General features: G+C 32.9%; 1 protein-coding gene across 5 annotated transcripts in view; it reads right to left on the reverse strand.

Annotated features, from left to right (window-relative positions):
* Positions 1-18568, reverse strand: part of MTFR1 (mitochondrial fission regulator 1) — a 52774-nt gene that overhangs the window by 19226 nt on the left and 14980 nt on the right. For 3 of the 5 annotated variants that reach the window (XM_003759730.3, XM_012541288.1, XM_012541287.3), the window contains exons 3-4: positions 14327-14425; positions 4757-4872 (exon numbers count right to left, since the gene is read on the reverse strand). In XM_003759730.3, coding sequence (XP_003759778.1) covers positions 4757-4872; positions 14327-14425 — 215 coding nt within the window. Of the gene's footprint in view, positions 1-4756; positions 4873-14326; positions 14426-16021; positions 16058-16595; positions 16698-18568 lie in introns of all 5 variants that reach the window. The other 2 variants (XM_023495984.2, XM_012541289.2) reach the window with 2 other exon arrangements.

Consider the following 18568-nt stretch of genomic DNA (forward strand, 5'->3'; position numbering starts at 1 on the left):
TCTTGAAGGCAGAGGCTTGTCTAAGCCCAGATGTGTTCCCTTCCACCTTGATTTTCTTTGTAAGTATACGTCTCTGTGAAAATATTCTATCTTCCAATAGAATAGAAATATGAATCATTTTAATTTTATTTGTGTATTCCAAATATCTACAGTGCTCTGCATGTAGCATAAACATATTTGATGAACTAAAGTGCCTTTTGTGAGCAAAACAAAATGCATCAATAACCTAAACTACACAATTAATGGAGAATAACATTGGATGAAGTAGCTTAAATCCCATTAAAGAATTACAGAAACATGACTTCACTTTACCATACATATTTCATATTTAAATTGTGCAAAGTTTGAAGGGCATCTTCAGGAAGTAGGATATAACTTGGACTCCTCTCTATGTCTCATGTCTTATCACACCAATTTCTGCTAATGCTACCTCCTCCTTAACCCTAAATTCGTATCCATTCTCTCCTCTTTTTCCCTAATGACATCATTAAATCAGGCTTATATTATCCTTTACCTATCTAGAGACCATTATTAACTATATTAGAGTATATTCACTATCTAGAGACCATTCTACCTCCACACTCTTTCCATCTTTCAAAGGATCTTCATAGTACCAGCACCTAACATTTATACAGCAATTTAAAGTTTTCATAGCTTTACATATTATTTCACCATTACAACAACCTTATGAAGTAGGTGCTATTATCTGACTCCATTTTTATAGATGGAGACATTATGGCTGAAAGAGGTTAAGTTTAGTGACTTGCCCAGGGTTATCAGCCAGTGTGGTAAAGGTACAGTGAGAACCCAGGCAGTTCTAAGGACAGTACCATCCACCATACCACAAGATCTCCTGAGTTATTTCCAGATTGTCTGATCTCTGCAGTCTGAACCCAGTCTAATTTCATTGATTTATCTGCATGAAATTCCCAGCAACTTTTGTGTCTTGTGACTATATCATGTAACTTCCTACCTCTCCTTACTCCCCAATCTCATTTAGCATTTTATTTTGCTATTCTCTTATGCAGTTGTAGAATGTGTATTTATATTTATTTATTTGCCTAATCCTCTGATTAAAACTGTTAATTATGTAATAGTAGGGCAATGTCTTAATACTTTGTCACCTCCTCTTCCAAAGACCACTCAACAGTTCCTTAAATAAAATAGGCAATTAATATATCGTTGAATTATTAATATTCCACAGTGGTTAAGATTTAACATAACTCTAAATATATGTATTTTTTCTACTTGTAGCCACTACCTGAAACAATGACTGGCATATTTTAAGTCCTTAATAAATCCTCATGGACTGATTAATTTGATTAAAGACTCAAGAATGCCCAATACAAACCAGAAGAAAAGTTTTTCCAAATCTTAAGCAGTTCTGTTAATACAAAGAAAATGCCTACAAACATTATTAGTATCTTATCTCTTACATACTTATATGGCCCTCCTGCTATTCTTAACAGATATAATGCTGGTATCACAATTAACTGAAGCTGAAATGTCATCAACATAAACTTCATTTGAAAAATAAGAAAAAAAGAGCTTCTGCTTTCATACAAATACAAATGAGTGAGACAAGGAAACAAACTGCCATAAATAGATGGAATCTCTGAATAGGTTGTTTCTTTGTAAAATTAAGCAGTCTAGAATGCAAATTAAATCTATAAAAAAAATGTACTGGGTATTTTACATCATAAGGAGTCTGAAGGTTTTGGGGAAAAAAATAGTAAGAGTGAGTCAGTAGAAATGCAAATAAAGAAGACAAGCAGAAAGTATATTTTAATAAATTTTTAAGAAGCCATCTTGTCCAAGCTTCTGTCTCAGATATTCATTATCTGTCAATATAAAATAAGCTGTCATCACCTATCTATCTAGTACCAAAGTTTTCAGGAATCTTTGCCTTCAGGAAACATAATTTTAACTTTTGTTACCATATTAAATAATATAATATGTTTTGTCTACACTGCCTATTTGAATTTCTTCTTTCACAGAAGGGATCTCTCATTTTCTTTATGGAAAAGACCTGGAGACAATTGAGACAAATCAGCTCTTGATATAGCAGGTTCTCTTTAAGTTCATTCAAATATCTCTGAAATATGGGAATAAACTTCTGAGGTATCTTTTGAATAATCTATTTTTTTTAAAAGCCCCAAACCTCCATCATTACTATTTCTAAATGATTTTACACAAGTAAATTAATGTTGTTATAATTATCTATATGAGATAGAATTCATAAGTATCATACACATACTGAACTTCAATTGGTTAATGCTGACCAAGTTTCCCAGTATGGCAGGTTATGCCACTAATTTTCTAGTACCTGAAACCTTGGGGTTCTTCAATATTAGTCTTTTCCCACACCACCAGTAAAATCCAAATCACTTTGCGTTAACAAAAATCTTGCATAGATTCCCTCTATTTGCACAAGCAATACCATTTTATCCTGACTTCTCCAGTAGTCTGCCTTTTTCCATCTTTCCTACTCTTCCCACTTATCTTCAACCTCTCCTTGTATACTGATGCCCCCCCTATTATCTAAAATGTTTCCCATCCTCAAAAAAACCTTTATTTGATACTTCTACCCTTAATAGCCCTAGTTCTTTATCTTTTTTCTCCCCTTGAGGATAAACTCTTTAAGCCTATCTATAAGTAATGCCTCTTCTTCCTTTTAACTCCACACAATTTGGCTTTCATTCTCATCATTCAACAGAAACTTCATTTCCAAAGTTACCAATTATCTCTTAATTGCCTAATCTATTGTTTTTAAAAAACAAAAAACAATTCTTATCCTTTTTGACCTCTGCAGCCTTTAACACTGTCAATCACTCTCTTTTCCTTGTTCTTTTCTAAATTTTTGTGACACTTTCCTCTTGGTTCTCCTCCAATTTCGTGACTACTACTGTTCAGTCTTCTTTACTGGACTGGATTCTTCATCCACGTCATGCCTGCTACTATGTCTCAAAGGGTTCTGTTGTTTTGGGTTCTCTAAACTTCTTCTGTACTATCTCACTTGGTGATCTCATTGGCTCCCTTAGTTTTAATTATCTCTATGGTGCTGATTCTTAACTGCCACTGGCAAATATGTATCTCAAAAATTGGATGTCCCACAGATATCTTAAACTCATTATGTCCAAAACTGAATTCATCATCTTTCCCTCCAAAGGCACCTTCCCTTATCCAAAGGCACCACCACTTTTCTTGTCACTCAAGCTTGAAATCTAGGTATCATTTCCTCCTCCTCCTCATTCTCTCAACCTTTATATCCAATCTGTTGCCAAGTCCTGTAAAATTACCTTCATAAAATCTTAGATATTTACCCACACGCAGAAATAAAGAAAATGAAAAAAGTATCAATTTGCACTCAGAGAGTTCATCAGTTCTCTATCTGGAAGTGGATAGTATTTTTCATGATAGATCGTTTGGAATTGTCTTTGATCATTATCTTGATCAGAATAGTGAAGTCTTTCATCGTTGATCATTGCACATCATTATCTCTTGTACATACTCTCATATTTGATACAGTGCAGACCCCGCTATATAATTCCTAGACTGTTGCTATTGCAAGAGTCCCCCCTTTTTTTGCCTCAATTCTCTACCTATTCCATTACTAGTCTTTCATATCCACCCTCTCCCTCCTCCCAATAACTTCCAATGGCTAAATATCACCTGTAAGTAAGATCTATTATAAAATCCTCTGTGGCATTCTAATTCCTTTACAACCTGACCCACTCCTCCCTTTCCAATCTTATTATACCTTACCTTCCTGCCCTAGGTTCTACTATCTAGTTACAATGGCTTCCTTGCTATTCCTCACACATGATTACAGGCATTTTTACTAGCTATTTCACATTCCTGGAATAGTTCTTCCTCCTCATCTTGCATAGTGCCAGGCACACAATAGATGCTTAATTAAATGCTTACTGACTGATCTAGAACAAACCATCTTTTGAGCAGTTGTTACCCACTTTCCTTCAAACTATCATGCTTGTTCTAGCTAAAATCCATTATTCATATTTATCATTAAAACAAAATGAAACTTACATCTTTCTAATGCACTAGCTTTCCTCCAGACCAAATACAAACTGAACAAATTGCAATCAAAGCTTTTCACCACCTAACCTTGCTCCTTCGGTACACTAGTATTTCTTCCTATACTCTAGTTTCTATTCTCTGTTCCAAATTAGTGTGCTTCACTGCTATTCTTAATTATGTCTTCCCTCCTTCTGTGCGAGGAGTTCTACATACAGCCTTCCTTGATAATCACAACTTAATTCCTCTTCTTCAGAAAGTACTTTTCCGGAACTATGTACAGTTCTTAAATTTGTAAATGGATTCTCAAATACATTTTTACTGGCATTCAAACACATTTATACTGCTTCTTTCATATCTCAGATATTGCAAAACTTCCCTTGGGTGAGAATAATTTGTAAATGTATGACTGTCAGATTTCTATAATATCAAAAGCCTGGTGAAAACTCAGTAAATCAGTCTTCCTCAAGTGTAGGGCTCATCATGTCATCTTCTCCCAAGTAAAGAATTGTTGAGCTAGATAAGTTTTAGAAACTTTAGAATAGAAATTTTAAGTTTCTAAATAGAATTTAGAAGTTTTAGAATAACTTGTAGTATTAATGAAAATAAGAACAAAGAACAGACTCAAATATTTAAGAAAATATTGTATTGTAAAGGTCAGTTAGGTATTGCTGATGGTAAACATACAGCTCACTTTTTTTTAGCAGCCTTCAAGACTAACCTTAATCTTGTAGAAACTTCTCTTTCTTCTCGAGCAACCCATCCTACATCAGCAAAAGAAGCCACTGCATCCCCTTGGTATTGATTAGGGCTCCATTCCGTCAAATGACTGGTAAGCTAAAAGTTAGAAATAAGGCAAAAAGTTGTTATTTTGATGCTGAAATGAATAAGTTAAGAAAAACTTAGCCAAAAAAAAAAAAAAAAACCCCCAAAAAAAACCACAGGTAATAGGACTGCATAATAGCATTTCTAACTTTCCTGACATATATTTTCTATAAAGACTTTACTAAAATCATTCTCAGTTCCTATGTAGTACTAAGATAATTTGTCAATCTTTGAATATTGGTCAATCTTTCTAATAGCTTTAGCTTTTTAAATAAGCCAGGATAGTTTTGTTTCCTTTTCAAGTATTTTCACCTATTAAAATACAATCTAAAAATATGAAGCATTTATTAAACTGATCTTAAAAACATTTTCTATATTGAAAAGTCTTATTAATTGTATTAAACAAATTTATTATAGGCATAAAAGGGAAAATAATTGCCATTTTTACTGATCTCTACATTGTTTATTAAAAAAATGCTAAGCATGTCAAAAGAACTCATGCAATTGAGCATCAGTATAAAACTTAACTGAACTTCAGTTCAACCTCAGTAGTCCTTACTCTTTTGCTTAGTCATTACAAATATTCAATTATGTAAACTAAGAAAGGAATTTAGAAATTGTAAAACAAAGATTATAAATATTTTTGTAATTAATATGACATGCTAAATATGAACTTCATTAAGATTTATTTTGGAAATATAACTTCTGATTGCAGTTATCTTTTTTGGATGGAAGAATTAAAGACTTAAAATACAAAATAAAAACCAACAGTTATCTTGTGAAAAAAAAAAATTGCTAAGGCAAGGAATTTACCAGATAAATTTCAGAAGTTAATAAAAATGAAACAAATAGAAAATCATCCATTACACCAATCATTATTTCCATTCATCCTGTATAATCCTGAGACTACTTGAATAATGCCTTCTCCCAGAAAAAAACCACCCAACATATCCATTATTCAAAGAATTGTAGATTAACTCAAGATAAGAAGAAAGGGGAATACTAAAAAATAATTTGGTTGTTCTTGATGAGTTCAAGTTATCTGGCCAAAGGAAAGATTTAAAATACTAAAAAAACTTTCAGTGATAAGGAAATGCTGAGCTATTCAATGTCAATGATCCCTGAAAGAACAGAAAGTGATAAAGACATTCAAAGATTTGAAAAAAGTCAAGTGTTGTTTTGAGAGTCTGGAAACTATTGATCAGTAAGTCTGACTTATAAATTGGGCAAAATTCTATTTGAGATTACTAAAATGATGGGATGAACAAAATGGCAATCACAAAGAGCATAGCTTCATCAAGAAAAAACATACCAAACTAAAATTATATCCTTTTTTTATAGGATGATTTGACTAGCAGATCAGAGGAACTTGGTATTAACACAGTTTGAGAAAATAACTTAATTGGGGAAAATAATTCTTGGGAAGATGGGCTACAGAAGAGTAGAGTTAGATGAGTATAGAAAATGCCTGAATGACTAAACCCAAAAAGTAGCAATGAATGATTTGATGTCAACTTCAAAGGTGTCTGGTGAGGTTCCCTAAGGATCTATGCTGCATTGCATATTTTTTTTTTTTTTTTTTGCTTTTTGCTGAGGCAATTGGGGTTAAGTGACTTGCCCAGGTGCATACAAGCTTAGGAAGTGTTAAGTGCCTGAGATGAGATTTGAACTCAGGTCCTCCTGACTTCAGGGCTGGTGCTGTATCCATTCCACCCCCTAGCGGCCTCTACTTAACATTTTTATCAGTTACTTGGATAAAGATATAGCTAACAAATTTATCTTATTTGCAGCTAACCTAAAGCAAGAAGGAAGTTAATAGCTTGTAGAACACACTGAAGACTAGTATGAACTAAATTGTTTTAGTTGGACTTAAGAAATCAATGTTGCAATTATAAAATGAGAGAAGTAGGTATATAGGATTTTGTATGGAAAAGATCTGAGGGTTTTAATAGTCCAAAGTTCAACATAAGTCAATAATATGCTATCAAAAAAAAAAAAAAAAAAAAAAAAAAAAAAGGCAGCTAATGTGGTCTTGGACTTCATATTTAGACAGAGGTATCTAAGAGTATTATTTTCACTTTTGTGTACCACATTTTAGGAAGCATACACTGAGTCCATGTGAAATGAGAACCGGCTGAAATAATTAGAAATGTTTAGCCTGGAAAAGAGAAGACTAAGGAAGCTATCAACATATTTGAAGACAGTCATGTGAAAGATGTTCTAGGACAAGTGATAACAGTTTTAGAAAGATATTTAGGAATAATCACTTGATGGAATTAAAAATTATTGATTAAGCACTTATTATTGAGCTAGTAATTGGGCATATGAAAACAAAAACCACAAGTTCCTACCCTCAGGTAGCTTACAAGCTACAACTGAGAACAAGAATGGGCTAAGACTTGAGGGATGTAATTAGCTTTTAATAGCGGTAAACTCCTGCAGTCAGGAGGACCTGAGTTCAAATTTGATCTCAGACACTTAACACTTCCTAACTGTATGACCCTGGGCAAGTCACTTAACCCCAAATGCCTCAGCAAAAACAAACAAACAAAAACTCTAAGAAGTTAGTTATTGAAAAGTTTGGAGTAAATTTAAAAAATTAAAGTAAATGTGAATTTCATCTCATTATCTGACATTATATGACTTCATAGCAAATGCAATCTTTATTTTTGCCTACATTATCTTGTGAAAAAAGAAAAAAGAAAGCTTGTATTTTTCTCCTTACAGATAAGTGCAGGATTCAGAACTATATAGGATGAGAAGGCATTTCTTTGCATAGTTTGGGAAAAGTATGAAATAATTAATGAAATTATATACTGGTGAAAGAAGGGCCCTGAATTAGTTGGTGGTGGGCTATATACGTCAAGATTCTGGATCAGGGCTCCCTTGGTATATGAATCTGCCAAGTCCTACAAAGACCGATTACACCTACAGCACAATATTTTAATGGGCTTTCTAATCTGTAGACCTCAAAATCTCTTTCAAATATATCAAAATCTAAGTCTGATCTTCTGGATACATTTTTCTTTCTTTTTTTTCCTAAACAGTTCTCACTTAATAATGCTATTAAATTTATTATTTTTAAATTTTTTTTATTATAGCTTTTTACTTACAAAACACATGCATGGATAATTTTTCAACGTTGAAAGATTTTGCAAAATCTTCTGTTCCAAGTTTTTCCCTTCTTCTCCCTCCCCCTTCCCCTAGATGTCAGGTAGTTTAATACATGTTAAACATATTAAAAATATATGTTAAATGCACTATATGTATACATATTTATACAATTATCTTGCTGCAGAAGAAAAATTGGATCTAGAAGGGAAAAAAAAAAAACCGGAGAAGGAAAACAAAGATGCAAGCAAGCAATAACAGAGTGAGTGAGAATGCTATGTTGTGGTCCACACTCAGTTCCCATAGTCCTCTCTCTGGGTGTAGATGGCTCTCTTTATTACTGAACAATTGGAAGTGGTTTGAATTTGGATATTATTTTCACAAAAATTAATTTAGAGAAACATAACAAAATTGTTTCTATCAAAAAGTTAAGCATGTCTTATTTCTGTTGTTTTTATGTCTTACTATGCTTTTACTCTAAGCAGCATGCATTTTAATGAAATTTTGTTTGTAAAAGGAATCAATATTAAAAAAATGACTTTCAAAGAATAAATACACAAGCACTACATAAAGCCCAGTTCAATCTCCAAAGAGTTATTTGGCTCATGTTCTCATGAATAAATTAAATCTAACTTGAGATATCTTATGGCAATGAAAGATCAAGGAATATAATTACTTTCCCAAAATATTCTCTAAGGATATAAAAAATCTCGTATTATCTATATTTTCTTGTTTATATTGCCTTTTCACTTGTTTAAATCATGCAAATTCCATGCAAATGTTTTTTAATATTGAACATTAGTTTATCTACTGCTTTTGTAATAGGTCATGTCCACAATTGCTACTCAACAAGCTGTTGTAAAGAACCGATTCCAAAATCAATGAAAGTAATCTCTACCTATCTCAAATTGACATGTTTGGATCTCCATATCTTGTCCTTGAAAAGTAACCATATGCTACTTTAAAAGTAGTGTACAGGCAACTTAATGGATTTTGACATTTCAAAGTTTTCCATGTGTTATCATTGTTTAGTGCCACTAAAAAAACAAAAAAACAAAACAAAACAAAAAAACTTCAATTAAAGTTTCACTTCCCCCCCAAATTTTAAAAACTCACTCAAAAGACAAAATTCAAACAGTAATTTCAATGATTTTCAATATAGAGAGAAGACAACAAAACATTCAGAATGGAAAGGTGTCTGATGCTATAGCAGGGGAAATAAACACTTAACAATACCTGAAGGATAACTCAATTTATAAAAATTTCATGTTAAAAGGTGAGTTTGTGGCATATATTAGTTGTCAAGTTTTATAATTAACTATAGCATTATTTAAATACTAATATCAACATGCACCAATAATTGATAGGAATTTTGAAGTAGACAAGGCTGACTTACTGAAGTTTCACAGCATGGTCCTTTCCTACTAATGTTAGCAGAAAAGAAAAAGGAAAAATAGTAAAAGGAAAGAAATAGAATATTCTCAAGAGCTTGTTACAGAACAAAAATGAAAATAGTACTAAACATCACTAAGAAAATCACTGCTTGATAAAGAGTAAAATTATATCACAAAGTATTATAACATATTTCATATAAAACATATTCTGTGGAAAAATATTTTGATAAAACACTAGACAACAGCAGATAAAAATGACTTGTTATTTTAAACTGGGACTTTTAAATTTAATTTCAAGTAATTTTGGATTTAATTTTAAATACTCAAGTAAACTGAGTATTTGAAATAATATTGATAAAAGTTTGGAAAAGCAAAGTAGAAAAAGATTGCATGAACCGAGATTAAAAAATAGGGAATTTTAGAGTATCAAACTACTTTGTCATGTGAATTCTCATTTTTTATACACTACGTTAGACTACAACAATTTTAAATTCTGGCTTATAAAATAAAAAATAGTAAAATTTTTATGTCTTTGCAGAGTTTAGCTAGCATTTTTTATGGTGTAAACAATCTTTTCTCTTTCACCCTTTCAAATAAACTGGCACAGGGAGCAGGCCCTTAAGTCTATTAACTGATAACTACAACATTTCTACTTTAAACTTTATTATCAGAACTACTACAATATTTTTAGTAAAACAAAAAAATATGAATAAAATGTGAATAAAATGTTCAGTTTTTTATTTTAAAAAGGCTAACAATTTTGGTTCTCTACACCCATCATTTTTGATGTAAGAAAGACAATACAGATAAATCATAGTGTAATCCAATTAAATTTGCTTTTTGATATGGAGGATATATCATGTGAAAAACTATGAATTGTAAGACCCAAAGTCTTACTCTTGATTCTGCTACTAACAGTGTGTGTGTCCATAAGGAATTTACAACTTTTATGAATCCCAGTTTCATTGTCAGCATAAGAGAAGCTGAAGTAAGTGATTTTAGATCCCCAATTTGAATGCTCTTTTGATTACATAAAATGGAATTGATGAAAAATTACATTAGCATTTTCTGTATCTTCAACAAAAATAACACATAAGGAACAGGGCCCAGGAAATTACTATTATTTGAACACTGGTATGTGTTCTAAACCCCTTGTGTATTTTCTTTTTCAGATATTTTATAGAAGAAAGAGACTGGAACAAAGCCCATGAATAGAAAAACTTGGGTTTTCTCTTATAGGTTCAGTCCTGGAGCCCTGTTAGCCAAGGTTCAAGATAATCATCCTAGACCATCATTCCATTTCAAAGTGGGGAAGGTGAGAGAAGATTATGCAGTTAAAATTTTCAGTTACACAAATGATCCTGATGTGATGGTAAGCAATCAGGGTGGATTTATATGACATAACCTTCTGCTGACTATTTTCTCTTACCTCATAACATAAAAAAGGCCTACTGAGTTTCTCTTGTGCTTTTTTCCCCTTACATAATTTTGACTGTTTTGTGCAACAAGACATAAATGAAGCCAAGCTTACTCCTGACTTAATGGCTATTTTCAAGACTGTCAATAGATGGCAATGCCATTCCACTAAAGACCTAAAACAAAAACCACCTTTTCAAAGGAGCAAATAGGTTAATTGAAAACTAGTCTTCAAAAATAAACAAAAACTAGTTTTGAACATGCTATGTCCCCAAATACTTTTTCATAATCATTTAAAAAAATTAATGTTAGTATTGTTTTCTACACAATTTTAAAAGAAGAATATAAGAAAGGTATATATTTTTTTCAGTAAAAAGAAGAAACCTTGCCGAAACATTGTGGATAGCGTTGGACTTAGGCAAAAGTATGCTCCAATATTGCCTCTGCCATTTTAAGTGGCCCTGTGGCCACAGTCAAATTATTTAACCTCTCTCAACCTTAAACTCCTGACCTATAAAACAGAATACCTTATAACATCTGATCACAGGGCTATTGTGTATGAGGCTCAAAGGAAATAACCTATGCAAAGTACTCTGCAAACCATAGACATGGGCATAGATATGCAGATATCTATATATTTGCAAGTTATGATGATTATGTGTAAAAGTCAAAGTCTGTCCATTTTTCTGAGAGTACCAAGTTAAACTGGAACAAGCACCCTGTGAATTGAAAAGAGCATTATATTGTAGCAAATGTGTAAGCATGCTTGAGTCAGGGACTGAGTTGTGGTAAACCCCAAGCTGTTGTTCTCTATATGTAATTATTAGTGTTTATTTTAATTTAGGGTTTTTTTTAAGTGATTTTCACAGGTCACAGAGTGGCATTTTGGAAGCATAAAAAATTTGTGGAGTGCTACAAAATGAAATGCAGCACTTCATTTTACTTTATAAAGGTCTAGGGGATTTCAATCAGGGTCTTTAAGTAAGTAGGCTTTTAAGAAATATCTTTAACATATTTTTCTTCCTGAACACGGGGCTAGTGATACTACAAATGTGAAGAAACACAAGATCTATTCAGAAATGTTAAGTGGGATAAAATGGTTGAAATAAGGCAAAATTCCTTTTTTTTTTTTTTTTTTAAGAAATCAGTCTAATTATGGAAGGCAATCAAATGAACTTTAACCAATCCTACCCGTATTCCTCTTAATCCCAATGAGAGCAGAGATCATAAACGTTGAGTTTATATTTTGTGTCTAATACAGTGTTTTGCAAATAGGAGGATTAATTAGCAAATGTCTTGACTAATTCTTAAAAGACTGAGAACAAGGGTCACTAGATGGGGCCCTGGAGTCAGGAGGACTTTAGTTCAAATCCAACCTCAGACATTTACAAGGTGAGCGAGTCTGGGTAATGTATTTGACTCTGCCAAAAAATAAAATAAAATAAAATAAAAATAAAGGGATCTAGGGATCAAATCAAATAGGTGTTACAAGGGGTCATGTGACAAAGACAAAGTACTAATTACAAGTATCAAGAAAAGTATCTTGCTTTTGAAGCCTTCATAGACCTACTAATCAAGAAAAGTATCTTGCTTTTGAAGCCTTCATAGACCTACTACTACTTCAGATAACTTAGCCTCAAGAGACTGGGCTAAAATACACAATATAGTCTCTCTTCTTATAAACAAATGTCTTTCATTGAATCTCCAAAGAAAGATACTGTTTGTACTGAACAATATTTAATAGAACACATTCCAGAAATAGCCACTGGGGCATATGCAACTGCCACCTTAGTTTCAGATAATAGAACTATAATCTTAGATTCACCTGCCCGAGGCTAAAGTTGCTCATCTATAAAATAAGCAGACTGGGCTAGAATGAGCTCTAACTAGAGTCCTTTCTAGTTCTCAAGCTTCATAAACATTTTAAATTCTAAACTTGAATAAATTTGGTAAAATAGAAACTTTCCAAAGAAGCTTTTCTTTGTCAAATACTGAGTCAGAAAAGGCCATTATCAGAGCAGATTCAAGTTACAATTAAGTGCTATCCCAAAATACTTTCATTTGTTACCAACTATATGAATAAAAGTGTGTCATTCTGTATCTCGATCTTAATAGGTTCATTTAAATCACTAAGCTGATTGAATGATTGGGATCAGATTCTGGAGACAGAAAGAGAAAAACTAAGCCTTTGCCCTCTTTTTAGTACTTAAAAGAATGCTGGGATTTAATAAAATTGGCCACATGTCAAAGTGAATAGTTATTAAAATGTGGTTAATAAAGAACATTTGTTGCAATTTTGTTAATTTTGATAACAAAAGAGAAAAATTTGCAAGTAATCAATCAATCTTACATGAATTATATTTTTCTTTGAAATCTCATCCGACCTATTAACTTGGCAAGAAAAGAAAGATGTGCATCAATTATAACAAAAATATTTGGAATGGGTTTAGCAGACAACACTACACCTATACCATGAAAGACACAGTACCCTCCAAAATCTATAAAGAAATAAGGGGTGAGGAATGGGAGGACAGGGAAGCAAAGGGTAAGGGAAGAGAACAAGGGAGGGATCCCATGGGTGGGGGAAGATTAAGTAATAGCAAAGCAAGTTATGGAGCAGAATTTAATTAGAGAGGCAGCAGGATAGGAAAGATGTGTGTGTATGTGGGGGGTTGTGTGGGTGTGAGAATGTGTGTATATATGTATATATCTACATATGTATACATAAATATATCTTTTCTTAACTGTAGCTTACTTGGGAGTAGTGGGAGGGATGAAAGAGGGAAAAAGAATATAGTAAATAAGAGGGGCAGCAGAAAACCAAAGAACAGTTTACAAGCTAGTAAAGAAAAATGGACATTCATGAATATAATTTCTTCTACACACACACACACACACACACACACACACACACACACACACACACACACTTTCTTGATCTGGTAAGTTTTCCTTCTCTGTGCTATTACTACATACTAGCGTGATTCTGTAGTCATTGCAGAGCTCTACCATTGAACTATGGCAGGAAAAAATTTCAAAAGGAACACAGTTAAGTTCAAAGAGAAGCCCTTTCAGCAGAGGAAGCAACTCTAGCACTAACAGAAAGCAACAGTAGGGCTGGAGGCATTTTATATGCGACTATGACAGAGGGGAATACCTGATGGTCATTTGGGGTCTAGGAGCTTTTTGTTTCATTTAAGATGCTTCTACAGGTCCACATACACATTAAGATGGCTTTCTCCCATAACAAAGCTAAATCTTAAACTCTGTTGATTTATTACCTATTTGCTGTTTGTAGCTGTGAGCTGTTTTGCAACAAAATCTATAGTGCTTTACAAAATATGTGATGCAATTTCTAGTGAAGAGCAACATGAACACTGCCAATAGTGAAAAATGAAAGTGTATGCAAATGCATGACTCAGCTTAAAAAGAAAAATTAGTTTTATGAGAGAATGTGGCTACTGAAATATAAGTCTCATGGTATCTTAAAAAACCAAATTTATATAATAACATTAAAATTAATTTAAAAACATTTTTTAAAATACCTGAAATTGAACTCTTGGACACTGAATCAGAGATAAATTAGTACCGATCTTCCTCACAATACTTCGAGATGAACCATATGGTTTGCCTGACCAGAGTACCTGAGAAAGCAGAAAACACAAATGTTTAATGACAGTCCTTACAACACTGCTAATATGAGTGTATCAGTCAATTATAAAACACATACGCCAACTGTGACACATAATTAGATGGCACACTATAATAAGAGAAATGCTCCACATTTGGAGGGAATAGCTCAAGTGTTTCCCAATTAAAAATTATGAGCACACAGCTTAAACTATTAATAATGCAACAAAAGTTATTAGAGAGAGCATGTGCAATGACAATATCCTGAAATAATTTAACATCATGTTTATTAGTATATCACAATGTCTACTTTCAGATTATTTCCCCCTAATGCTTTCTAACAAAGGAATAATCTTGTAGGATTAACTCAGATTAGAAAATTTAAAGATTTAGCCTCATAGCATAAGATCAAGTATAACATAGATGTATTGGGATTTGAATTAGCATTATCAGATTTCTTTATATCAAATACAGAATGATTTGTGAACCTTAAAACAGGGCAGTATTAGCTATAATTATTAAGGTATGCCGAAGAAAACAACAACAACAAAAAAAAGCAAAAGAAAACAATACCAGGCACATGTAGATAAATGGATCCTCTATGAAGCTTGACAATGTTTTTTTCTAAGTATACTGGTCTTTCATTAAAATGATATTTGTGATTGCATGAATACTTTATTTAAAAGAAAAAAGAGATGAGACAGAGGCAAATAATTTAGTAGAAAGATCAGGATAAGATACAGGATTGAACTGTACTTGCCACTCTCCATTTATATCTGTGACAATCGTGACTATGTTCTAAATGTTTACATACTGTTATCTTACATGATTAAACACACTTCTCACTCCAGGTAGCTTAGAGGCTGGGGACATACACCAACATTGAGTATAAAAAGCCCTAAAATCAAAACTCAGAAGGCTTAGTTTTGAATCTTGGTTCTGTCACTTATTCTTCTTTGGCCTCCCTTTTCTCATCTATGAAATAAAATTAGGCTTTAGGCTCAACTTGAGTCCCTTTATGGCTCCAAATCTATTATTGTACCTAGATTCTCCCTTACTATTATTCAGAGAATGTATTGCCAGAGTTGTGGAACCAGATCCAGACTGGCCCCATGTGTATCCATTATCACAAATCAGACTGAGCTTAAGCTAATCACTCTGCAATTCTTCAAATGAAGGAGAACTTGATTATAAGTCAAACTCCATTCTTCCCATTCTGACCATGAACTCTGACAGTTGGGCCAGGACCAAATACAAGGCAGGAACAGCATTTGTTTCCCTTCAGGGATTCTATGTGATTTTCCACTTTTAGCATATTCAGAATCTCGCTAATTTCTGAGTACATAAAGACCAGAAAAAAAATGGATTAAGAGAATTAAGAATTAGGTCTGAAATGTAGATGATGCAACTCCCACCTAACAGAGAGGACTATTATTTGAATATATCCTTGGGAGAGAAAGGACATCTGACAAAATGGGAAAGTGTGAGGCAACACAGAGTTTTATTAATGGATAAATAAAACAAAGCAATTGCCAAGCCAAGAAAAAAAAAATTTGAATGGGCATGCAATGGGCAGAGACTCAACAGATAACATTTAAACAAATCTTTACCTTATACATTTTTCAATGGGCTTCCTTAGTCCTGATCTTTTAAAAATAGAATCATATATTAGAGCAAAAAATAGCAAAAAAGTTATTACTAATATTCTGCCTTCTTAATTTTCCCCCTGTAATTCTAACATTAAGCCACAGTTCAACTAATACTATGACATAAGAAATGGATTTAGTTAAAGCAAAATATAATTTGATATCACAATTGTAATAAGGCATGAGGAAAAACAATTTAATGTTCAAAAGAAATCCAAGTTTCTTTTTCATACAAGTAGATCCACAATGAGAAAAGACAAAAGTAAAAGATTTGCCAATACCTTTTCTAGCTTATGACCCTACAGCTTGTATGTAAACAGGCAGGTAAGGCTTCCTAAGTTGACATATTATTAAGTGTTTTATCGACAAATAAAACAAGACCACTACTATATAGCTTTAAAAAAAAGGAAGTTGTAGTTAAAAACAAACAAACAAACAAACAAACAAAAAAAAACCCTTTCCTGAGCAACACAGAAAGGATGGTAGTTTTAGCCACAGTGGGCTAAAAAAATTGAGTAGTTTCTCCTGCTTTGGTTACCTGTGTTCTGCATGGCACCTTGCACTGTGTAAAGAAACAGGAGGCAAAGGTCTGTGCAGTCTGCTCACTGGGGCCTCTAGGGAGAGGACGAAATAGCTGCTTCTGTTACAGGACGAAAAAGATAAGTGGAGAAAAAGAGCAGCTAACCTCCAGGAGTCACAGAATTAGGTCTTCCTTTATTTTCTCCCTTCAGCCCTCATAAGAAAAAAATGCAAATAGCTATAAAGGAATAGGGAACAGATGGTACTGAAAAGTCACCATCTGTACACTGGGAGGCTGTTTGACCCAAGTGGGTCTCTCTCCCTCTACTCCTGGCTCAACTGTGCCTTGTAAATGTAGATGTGTAGAAAATGACTTCCTCTATTTTGAGACAATTAAAGATATATTGTTATTTAGATATACACAGATAGTGATCAGAGAAGATGTGAAAGCTTCTTTAAATTGATCTCATGTTGTCTAATCTCTAAAGTGGATCACTTTCAAAAAATTTTCTGAACAGCAAAATTTTATTTTGGTTTTATCCATTTGTTACACACACAGTACATATGCATATATAAAAAATCATATGCACACAGGAAGGTAACTATAGCTATATTAATGTTAAGAGAAATTCTGGGAAAGGACTTGAGAGGTAGAGAGACAGTGTGCATGTGTGTATATGTATCTAGTTGTGACAGTCCATAACATTTAGCAACAGTGTTTGAATGTGATGACAGCAAAATGGGGGGAATCTGGTGACATTAGGAAAGCAGTTTGTTCTATTTTAACATTGTGAAATGGTACAGTAGAGGTGTTGAAGTGTGAGGCTTGAGTCTGAAGCTGTCATCTGTCTGAGTCGTGCTGGCTACATACCCTAATTTTATGTGGTAGTAAAGGGAATTATAATTAAATGCTGCCACATTTCTACTTTAGTTTCTATTTTTAAATTTGTTCTGCATTAACTTATTCAGATTCATGTAATAATCTGATAGACAATATTTAGTAGGAAATACCAACTGTAAATTCAATCCCAATGAACACATTAAGTGAGCGAATTGTTTTAAAGACAAGCCAGAAAAAATAAGTTCTTGGGTTTTTTCAGACTATAGGTGTGAAGGGGCAAAGAAAAGAAAAATTAAGTTGTACATTAAAAAAAAAAAAAAAAGATTTTAAGACAGTGGAACACCCTAGAATTTTCATAAAACTCCCTAACCAAAGGACAATTTTTTCTTAGTTGTTTTCTTTTTCATTGAAAATTCTTAGCCATATACACGTTCTACTCAAGAATATAGGAAGCAACAAAGTTCATTCCTTAAAATAGGAAAATTCTGAATTCCATTCTCTTTGCCCACAAATTAAATATTGGCTGTCCACTACAAGCTAGAGAACAGCAACCCATCAGTTCCACAAAACTTGCCTCTTCAAATGGAAAAAGAAAAGGTAATATAAAAAGATATATATATGGAATTCATTAAAGAGGTATAATCCCTTCATTTTATACATGAAGAAACAGAGGGAAGAAGAAAGGGAAGTAGTAGAATCAAGTAGTGTGTATGTATATATATATATATATATATATATATATATATATATATATACACACACACACACACACACATACATATATACATACATACACACACACACATCAGAGGTAGTATCAGCAGTAGTAATAGTAATAGTGGTAGTAGGAATGATGATAATAATTAGCATTACTGGAAAGCTTTTAAGATTTACAAAGTACTTTATTTGTGTTAATTTACTTGATAATCAAAACAATCCTGTGATTTTTGTCAATGAGGAAGGTGAGGTTGAAAAGAGGTTAATTAACTAGATATCTATGCCCAGGGCCATACAGCTAGTATGTGTCTGGGCCAGGATTTGCACTTGAATCTCCCTGACTTAAAAGTTTAATGCTTTATCCAATACAAAATGGAGTCAGAGAACCCACTATACCATGTTGCCCCACTTAACTTTCTGGCAACATTTTCTTT

This window comes from Sarcophilus harrisii, chromosome 1, assembly GCF_902635505.1.
Source record: "Sarcophilus harrisii chromosome 1, mSarHar1.11, whole genome shotgun sequence".
Classification (NCBI taxonomy): domain Eukaryota; kingdom Metazoa; phylum Chordata; class Mammalia; order Dasyuromorphia; family Dasyuridae; genus Sarcophilus; species Sarcophilus harrisii.